This window comes from Lepisma saccharinum, chromosome 11 (genome assembly GCF_977018435.1).
Source record: "Lepisma saccharinum chromosome 11, izLepSacc3.1, whole genome shotgun sequence".
NCBI classification, from domain to species: domain Eukaryota; kingdom Metazoa; phylum Arthropoda; class Insecta; order Zygentoma; family Lepismatidae; genus Lepisma; species Lepisma saccharinum.
The window spans coordinates 21,919,009-21,929,580 of NC_139239.1; the positions used below are offsets into that span (position 1 = coordinate 21,919,009).

The 10,572-nt window shown below is 37.0% G+C and overlaps 1 protein-coding gene across 1 annotated transcript in view; it reads right to left on the minus strand.

The window, feature by feature from the left end:
• Mthfs (methenyltetrahydrofolate synthetase) overlaps positions 1 to 9,565 on the minus strand; it is a 30,775-nt gene extending 21,210 nt beyond the window's left edge. Inside the window, exon 1 of the mRNA XM_083131725.1 lies at positions 9,346 to 9,565. Within this exon, the coding sequence (XP_082987851.1) occupies positions 9,346 to 9,528 (183 nt within the window). The 5' untranslated portion in view covers positions 9,529 to 9,565. The remainder of the gene's footprint in view (positions 1 to 9,345) is intronic.
• Positions 9,566 to 10,572: the final 1,007 nt, after the last annotated feature.

Here is a 10,572-nt window from a genome sequence, read left to right on the forward strand (position 1 = left end):
AGAATACGCTAAAAAGAGTCGACATAGATCAAATGGATTCTGATGCTACTTCGCCAAAGAGAAGGAAGAGGAAGACGAGACGGAAAAGACAAGGAGAGCATGCATTTGATGAAGATGTAGAACATAAGAAGAAGACTTGGCAGAAACCAGATTGGAAGAAGAGAGATATGAAAGTAATTTCTTTACTGGAAGAAAGTTGGAAGAGGAGGAAGAAGAATCTTGAGAAGAATAGAAAAGAAAATAGAAGAAAGAGAAGAAAAGAAGAGGAAGGAAAAGAGAAACAAGATAATAACAAGCAACGAGTATCTGAAAGAATCGGAAGAAACAAATATGACTGAATAGTGCAAAGGAAGGAGATGTTATGACTTATTTAGACTGGCAAGCAGACGTTTCTAGGATTAAAAAAGTTCTCTGAAAAAGTTCCAGATTACCAGAAGAAAAATTCGTGGAATTATTAGTGATCTATTTGAAGGAAGAAAATTTTAGTTCTTTAATGTTAGTTCCTGTAAGAAGATATATAGATATGATAGTCATCGTTGGAGAAAAATCTATTCTGCAAGTTATATCTAAAAAAGGAATAATGAATGCTAATTTATGTCACCACTCCATTAAACAATGAGACTGATAGTGAAAGATCAAACCTGTAAAAGAAGAGATGCCAAAGAAAGCAATATGAAAAATGGATGTAAACTTTTCAATCGTACGAACAGAAGAACGAAGAAGATAGAACAGTTAGGCACAGAATGAAGTAATTTATGAAGAAAACTCTCAGGAAAAAGGAGAAAACAATATGAAAGAAGATCGAATAGTATCAGTAAAATGAATTCTTTGTAAGCTTAGACGACGAAAAGTCATCGTGTATTTAGAAAAGTGCAAATGAAATGGGTTGTAATCCCAGAAGTTAAAGAAGAATCGGTTGTATTCCGAGAAAAGGGTAGTAATCCCAGAAAATAAATATATCTAGATACATGCTGATATGAAATTAAGGCTGATGTGAAGAATTAGTGTAGCTGATAAAAACACTTAGATGGTCAACTTAGAGAAGAGAGAGAGTTCTTTGAAACGGAAAAATCTGAGCTAACTGATAATCTGTAGAGAGGTTGCTGAAAGAAAAAAAGAGTGAAACGAAAATTACTATTTTGGCAGGACATCGTCAGGTAAAGACTATCTTGGAGAAATTAGACGAGCAGACTTGCAGGAGATGAACTATTGAAGAATTATATTTTGTATCTAAAAATAACTTAAGAGGTCACGAATATTTCCGGAATGGTGATAAGATATCTAGAAACGAAAATAGAAAGAAGAGATAAATCGAGAGATGAGAAAAATGCTGCATGCCAGGAGATATAATTTCACAGTCAAAGTAAAAAGCAATGTAAGCTGTAGAAATGAGAACCAATGAGAAAAGTCAAACGAGATGTAGAGAAAGTGGAAAAATTTATCTATTTCCAAAAGATTTTTTCCAATATATAAATTTTTATCCTCAAGGAGGGGGATATTGTGTCACGTGCCAGTTTCACACGACACAATGAAGGTTGCAAGGAGGAATGGTTTCTCGGAAGCGACGATAGATGGCAGCACGCCATATAAAGAAGAGCAGAGCTCGTTGTACAAACTAGGAGCGGAGAAGAGGAATTATATATATTATAGTAAATTGAGAAATATATAAAAGAAGAGTTCAAATACTATAAAAGAAGTAAATAGAATGATGTATATAGTAAATTAAAAGAATTAAGAATATGGCCGCAGATGAAACGTTTACGAAAGTCATTAAGCGAGCAAATGAATTCAGAAATGTATCTCATCTCAATTTCTTTTTGATTCTCTGACGAGGAGAACATCGTCAGCTTTTGCATTTGTCCGTTCCCCGGTGGCGCTGTGTCAAATTAGACGCCCCGAAGCACTTTTCGGTTGCGCTTTTTATTAGTCGCACTGGGCCATTGGCAGAGCTCGTTATTAGCGATCCTGGTTATTCCCCTTTTGGTCGTCAAATAGGAGGTGGCGCTATTGTCAGTTTAGTCGACCCTACTCTTTCTACAAGTATAGCTTGTATTGTTTGACAAAGAAGCGGGGGGAAAGCGAGCACATAAATAAGATTACGCTTTAATAAAAATAATAAAAGAAGAAGAAATTCAAAGAAAAAGAAGAAGAAGCCATTTCCATATTAAAAGAAGAAGAAGCCGTTTTCATAATAAAAGAAGAAGAAGCTTTTTCCATATTAAAAGAAGAAGAAGCCTTTTAGAAGAAGAAGCCTTTTAAAAGAAGAAGAAGCCGTTTCCATAATAAAAGAAGAAGCTTTTTCCATATTAAAAGAAGAAGAAGCCTTTTAAAAGAAGAAGAAACCTTTTCGATTATACATATACATATATTTTCTCTGTATTTTGTCAAGTTCTCAGAATATAGATCCGCATTTTACTATATCCTCTTGGCTATAAAACGCTTTCTTATTTGGAATTCTCAAACAAAGAACCTATCCCCCTGAGATTAAGATATCTGTAGCCGTGGTAAATAACATCTAAGTACGTACCCACAAGGGGCGTAGCTATTAGTGGCGCTCCTAACGTGGGGCATACATAAGCAGGTAGCATTAGTGGCGCCCAATATAGTGGAGCTTTGCCTTACATTATCTTACCCACGAATGAGGCGTAGCAAAATGTACCAATAATAATAATTTTAATAATAATAATAGTGTTATTATTATAACATTATTATTATTATTATTGATTTACTTTATTTTATTTTGCTTCTTGTGCCACTTTTAGCTAATTTGCGAAGATGGGGATGAGTGATGATATGGTAAAATTGATGAATGAACACTTGCAAACATCCATCCACAAGCTGGGATTCGAACTCGTGATCAACATTATTATTATTATTAATAGTAGTAGTAGTATCAAAGACTTTATTACCCTCGCAAATTATGCAAAAAGGTGGTAGAAGTTGGTGCTAAAGCATTTGTGTTCGAACAAATGATTTGAATTATTTTTCAACACTTTCAATTTCACATTAATAATGGAAAACAAGCACACAAATTATTTCTGAAAGACAGAAAGTGCTTGATAAATGCATTCGAAATATAATTATTTTTTACATTAACATGTATAACTTACATGCACGATATGTTCCACATATATGCAACATGGAGCGACGTGGACACTAAGATGTGTATGTATTCAAAGTTTCTTTAATATATATTCTATACAACATTTACAATGTATTTAAATACATTACACAACCTATTCATCCATCTCACAACATCCAACAGCAAAAATTACATAAATTGTCAGCTGGCCCCCGTGGCGGAGTGGTTTAGCACATTGCGCTACGATGCCAGGGGTCCCGGGTTCGGATCCTGGCCTGGGCATGGATGTTTTGAGTGTCCATTCATCAATTTCATCATATCATCACTCATCCTCATCTTCGCAAATTAGCAAAGCAAATCAATCAATGAATACACAAATTGGTCTCAAATGTGCACACTCCCTTCATGCATTTAGAACAAAATCAATTATTTCTCTGTCTGGTAATTTACAATGCATTACAGAGACAATGATAAATTTGCGAGTGAAGCTTACAAGAAAAATTTTGGATCCAATTTTTTTGCAGGCTGAAATTAATATTGATTTAATAGGGCGCAAATAATTTCACGGGATGCCAATGCATTCTCTCTTTTACAACTTTTGTGCCTCCCCGATGGTGTAGTGGTAACATTGTCGCTGTGTGATTAAGGGGTCACAGATTCTATACCCGGTGGAGGCACAGTGGTTTGGATCCCAATTTAAACTGTAGGTCCAGTCCCGATTAGCCTTTCTGTGCGCAAAGTGGACTTACAACCACAAACCAATCAATCTTAGATCTTATTTTCATTTAGATCATTTGGCACCCAGGACCGACTACTGCTGCTACCTAGCTATGGTTCTGAACTTGTTAAGGCTAAGAAAAGCAAGGATTGCGAGCGAAACGAGCAAGGAAGTTTTTTGAAAAGTATATTTATTTGCATAAAATTTGAGTTGTGGGCGGTAATTGCCCCCTGCAGGTACACTTTGCTGTCAAGGTTTGCCCCTTTTGCCCCCCCCCCCCCCCAGAACTCATATCCGCCCAAGGTTGGAGGTTGCGCCACTGGTTTCCTCCATCTTAAGTAGTTGAACTGTACTCTTAATGTTTTCAGTAATTGTACAACTAACATATTTTCTTGTGTTCAGTATATTGCTGTCTGAAAACAGTACTCTTGCCAGTAATGAAAATTTTCTTATCTATACAACTGAAAAATGCAATGGAAAAATCATATAAACAACTAAAATAATTGTATGGTAAAGCATGTGGAACTTGCTACTTAGGAATGCACTCGCACAACAAAGAAATCAGATAAAGTGAACACGTTTTTAAGTGTTTAGCTTCATTATGGTTAACGCACTTGCAGAGAATTGAAAAACATACTGTTTTGTACATAAGTTGACATTATTGTTCTTCCTATATTCACAAGAAAACAGCATAAAATTAGTTCATATGAAGACCTGACCCTCAATGCTTGAAAAATCAAAACAAGCAAAGGTAACAGTTTGATATAGGCAAAACACATTTCTTCAATTTTACAGGAGAAAATACTTATGAAACTGAGTTTCTGTAGACTTTTGAAAGGTCGTGGAAGTGTTTTCTCCCCTCGTTCAATTTATTCGACCGGTAAAACATGTATTTTTCGACATTAATGTCTATGATGCACAAAAGCTCTTGCCTCTATTACCTTTGACTACGTGAACCAAATGTTCTGTGCGTTCGATGACGTAACCCCCAGTCAGTGTTTCCAACGACGCCATTGTTTTCCCAGAACATGACAATTTTAACTGTTTGCCTAACCTAACCTTGCCGTGAATAGTTCGTGGGGCTATCCGTGCATGGTTCGTGGGGTTTTGGAACCCGGAAAAAAAAAATACAACATATGCAACACGAAAGTAGGAATTTGGTACTACTTTACTATACCTGAGACACCTGGGAATCATTTCTTTCGCACTTTTTTACATTGCTAACGTATTATCCTGCATTCCGGAACACTTATTTAGGTGAAATAATTGAATTTCTTAGGAAAGTAATGTATATTTCTTACATTTACGAGTACTTACTGTTCTTGTTTATTTCCACACACAACATGGCGATAGCTTACCGTTGATCATTCGTTGAGCCAGTGTTTTGTCGATTTGGAGTGTGCATGCAGTGTTAAAAATTCAAAACACTTTAGGAATTTTAAATTCACTTTTTTACTTACTTACGGGGATGAGGTATGCCTACTAGGTTAGGTTAGGCCTGTTAGGTTAGGTTCCATTAGCACTCCTTTCGTTCAATTTAGCGCAGCAATAGCACGTACAGTGCTCTCGTGTAAAAAGCAAATGGCGGGAGCAGGAATAGCACGTCGGAGAGATTTTCGTATAAAACCACATGGATTCACATTAAAATGGACCAAAACTACATTCCCGAACATCTACAACGCTTCAGAAAATGATTTCCATAAGTACTTTCTCCTGTAAATTTGAAGGAATCTGTCTCAGGTATAGTAAAGTGTTACCAGGAATTTTTCGGATAAGATGGTTTGAAATAGTGCATACCCATAGATGATAGACAATGCTAGTCAAGATTTGCACACCATTTTGCATGTAACGGAAGCGAAAAAGGGGCAGAAATTACAATTATTTCAGTGAAAAAAGCAAAATCCCACCTTAAATAATGTTTCGCAATGCATAATAGGTAAGTACGAATGCAAAAAATGAGTAAATGGACGAGTGAAATGTGTTTTGCCTATATCAAACTGGTAATCAAGCAAACACTGTTGACTACCTTGATAAAAAAATGGATTTTTTCTGAAATTTGAATTACACAGATATAATAATAACCATGAAAATTCCATGCTGAAAAAAAATCAACTGATATGATCATGTATTCAAACTGCTAGCTGTGGCTATACTGCACAATCAACTCTTGCGTTTACCGATTGAAAGTAAAAAAAATATATATATATTGTGCGCTAATAGTACGTATTTAACACTTCGAATTGCCACTGTGCATTTCTCAATTTGAAGTTACATTTCTATGAAATAATAAAAATAACACTACTACATTACTTGCCATAGCTGGTTTCCTTGAATCTAATCCATGTTGTAAACATACAGTATTGCCAGGTCGAACTTTGGTAACAATTTAGTATATCGGAAACACAATAAAATTGGATATTTTGTGTCTCGCATAGTTCGTACTTACCAATTGTGTATTCCGTAACATAGTTCAAGCTGCCATTATGCTGTTTACACGAAAACAAACACAATTTTTAACATACAGAGTAATTTTTGTGATTCCTTTCCTCGCTTCCGTAAAACACAATATGGCAACCACATCTTGACTCAAGTTGTGGGTATGCTGTGTTTCCAACCTCCTTCACCGAAAAATACCTATCATCTAGGAAATTGTACATTATGGATGGGTAACTGATGGATAGTCCCACGAACCATTTCCAATAAGATTAGGTTAGGCAAGCATAGTGAAAAAAAGGGGTTGGAAACACGGACAGGGGGTTACGTCATGAAATTTATGCTGCATCCGGTTTAGGTACGGGAGGCAAATGAAAACAATGGCAATTGTTCATCGGTGAGATATTTCTCTTGAAAAATACATGATTTCCCGTTCAAATATATTCCACGATGAAAGAAAATACCTCGACGAACGTTGTAAACCTTAGACAAACTCATTTCCATAAGTAGTTTCTTCTGTAAAAATGAAGAAATGTATTTCCGATATACTAAACTGTTACCGAGCTTTGGTTTTCAACATGAATATATATGCGAATTTCCATTAGGATTCAACTTTTTTTAAATCATTTTTTCATTCGTATTTTTTTATATTTTCATTCAAAGGGACTCTATAGAGAAAGGCAGGGCAGCGGTAGGTCAATCACCCCAGGGGCGGAGCCCGGAATCCAGGGGGGGGGTAATTAATACTACTTTTTTTCGGTAACAGTATGGTAGAGGGAAAAGACATTTCTTCAAATTTACAGGAGAAACTACTTACGGAACTGAGTTTCTGTAGACTTTTGAAAGCTCGTGGAAGTGTTTTCTCCCTTCATTCAACTTATTTGCCTGGTAAATCATGTCTGTCTGATGCACAAACGCTCTTGCCTCCATTACGTTCGACTACGTGAACCAAATGTTCCATGCGTTCTATGACGTAACCCCCGGTCAATGTTTCCAAACGCATCATTGTTTTGCTAGAACAAGACAATTTTAACTATGTTTGCCTAACCTAACCTTGCATGCATGGTTCATGGGGCTATCTGTGCATGGTTCGTGGGGCTATTAGAATGGTTTGTGGGGCTATCCATGAATGGTGTGTTGGGCTATGCATGCATGGTTCGTGGGGCTATTTATGAATGGTTTGTGGCACTATCTGTGCATGGTTTGTGGGGATATCCATCAATGGTGTGTGGGGCTACACGTGCATGGTTCGTGGGGATTTCAAACCTGGAAAAAAATATAAAATGAGTAACACGAAAATTTTTCGGTGAAGAAGGTTGCAACACTGCAAACCCACTGATCATCGACAAGTCAAGATTTCTCCGCCATATTGTGTGTGAGAGGAACGAACAATAATTACTCGATATGTGTAAAATTAAAGCTATTTTCGTGAAAGAAGCGAAATCTCACCTTAAACAATGTTTCGCAATGCATAATAGGTAAGTACGAATGTAAAAAATGACAAAATGAACGAGTGAAATGTGCTTTCCCTATACCATATTGTTAGCTTGTCTTCCTGAACATGCAAAATGGCGGCCAAATCTTGACTAGCGTTGTGTTTCAACCTTCTTAACAGAAAAATTCCGCATAGCCCCAAAAACAATTCCCGCATAACCCCAAAAAACATTCGGGATAGTATGACCATCCACGAATAGCCCCACGCACCATCACGGTAAGGTTAGGTTAGGTTGCTTTAGGTTGGGCAATATAGTGAAAAAACTGTGTTTGGAAACACTTACCGGGAATACTTACGTCATCAGATGCTCGCAACATCCGGTTCAAGTACATGGATGGAATTGCAAGCAACAGTTTTCGTGCATCGGACGGACATTATTATAGAAAAATACATGACTTAGCGGCCAAATACATTGAAAAATGCGAGAAAACACTTCTACGACCTTCCGAAATTACACAGAAACTCAATTCCGTAAGTACTTTCTCCTGTAAATTTGAAGAAATCCATTGGAACGAGTTTACAATACCGGACCACTCTCCAATTGCTATGAAATTTCGCCTACGTACTAGTTGATAGCAAGTATTATGGGTAAATGTCTGCTATATCGGAGACACTTTTCTTCAAATTTACAGGAGAAACTACTTACGGAAATGAGTTTCTGTTGCATTTATCAAACTTCGTGGAGGTATTTTGTCACTATGGAATGCTGCACAACAGAAAATAAGCACTTTTGATGCAATAAAGTAGCCTTTTGTGCGAAGCGACAACATTATGCCGTTGTTTCCATTATGAACCTGCAGATGGCGCGAGTGTCGAAAGTCACGCGGTCTCGCGAGGGAAAGAAGTGTTTCCAAACGTGCCCTTTTTTACCAGAATTTTTTAATTTCTTTAACTATGCTTACCTAACCTAACCCAACCTAACCTTGCCGGAAATGGTTCGTGAGGCTAACGTGAATGGTTTTTGGGGCTATCGTGAATGGTTTTTGGGGCTACCCGTCAATGGTTTTTGGGGCTATCGGGAATGGTTTTTGGAGCTATCCGTCAATGGTTTGTGATGACATAATGAACACGAAAGTAGGTATTTTTCGGTTAAGAAGGTTGCAGCACTGCATGCCCACTCCAAATCGACAAAACACAAGCACGACGCGTGATGATCCACAGCTGTGCGCGAAATATTCTATGTTCCGCAACGGAAGAAAGGACCCAAAAGAATTACTCGTAATGTGAAAAATCGAAGTTATTTTCGAGTAAAAAGCATAATGGCACATTGAAATAAGTTCCGCAATACACAATTGGTAAGTACGAACCATTTGAAACTGAAAATATCCGTTAGAAATGTGTCTCCGATATAACAGACATTTACCGTATTATGCATTATTATTCACATTGTTTTTTCAGTACAGTAGCTCTACAGCTCAGTACAGTAGATCTACAATAGGATTTCAGTAGAGTAGACAGTAGAAGACATTTGAAAGGAGTAGAATTTGTCTACTGAAACAGTAGAAATTTCCAGCAGGGTATCGCTCCATAATCTGTTTTTACCAATAAGAAACGGCAAAAATACTCTGAGGTATTGTTATCAAATAAAAATTACAATTATTATATTATTATTACTACCTTCGAGATAACAACTTCGGACTGCCGTTCCTTTTCTTCAAGAGTTAATTGAGCTAATCTATTCTTCATTTCCTTTCTTAACGCTGCTTTTGCTACTGTTATGGTCGACATTTTCGAAAATATTCCGTATTCGCACTTGGAAACAATGTTGATAACTGACAACAAACGATATTTACCAAACATAGGAGATTAAGCTCTGTTGTAGTCGCAGATTAGTTATGTCGCGTGTTTTTTTTTTTATTCTGATCAGCTGATTACTTTATCCCACAGAACTCCACATGGCTATTTAATGAAAAATTCTACATGACAAGCGTGTTCACTGTATCGCAGAGGGGAATGATGTTTGAACTTTCATACCTACTCCAAGTGGTAGTCAGCTGACCAAGAAGTTGGCCAGACGTTGAAAAACCAACCTTTAAATATTTTTTTAGTACCATTTAAGGTGTAACTTAGTTATTTTTTGTGGATCCGGTTTGACACCACTGCTGACCAGTGTCAACCAATGGTTGAGTTAGTTGAGTTACCATGAGAGGTAGAAAACGACTCGTGCTTCCTTGCAAATGAATGCCAACTGGGTATATCGAGGCGGTCTACCTGGCAACTGTGATAAAAACAAAACAAACAAGACCGTCTTGTTTACAAACATGCATCTTAATTTTAAGAATAAAATTATGTAATAATTTATTATACACAGGTATGTACAAGCTTAATTTTAAGATTAGTTAATAGAAATGTACAAAAAAAAATACTTACCTCAATACTCTGAAGAAAGTAATTTCTGCAGCGCTTTCATTCATTCCTTTATTTTGAACCTAACAGCTTCAGCGCGTTCATGTTTCCCACATGCAGCGCTGCCAGGTCAGATTTTCAAAAATCGGGAGATCGTCCCCTGAAAAATCAGGAGATCTGCTTAAAAAATCAGAAGAACTAATAATAGCGGATTATCAACGTTCTGGGGGGGGGAGAGTGGGAAAAGCTTTCTACTATCATTATTGAACGTTAATTATTAATTTTAGATGTCAAAAGATAAATTTATTACTGTTATGTCAATAGAAATTTTATTATGAATTTGCACTTCAAAGGGTACGATCTGTGGGTATGATAACCCCACCCCCTTAATTGACCTAAGGTAAAGATACAGTTTCCCCCATCCAGTGGCGACGATCGGGTGCCAAAACTGAGGTGGGGTGCAAGGATTGCCCCCCCCCAATCGCCGGCATTGCCCCA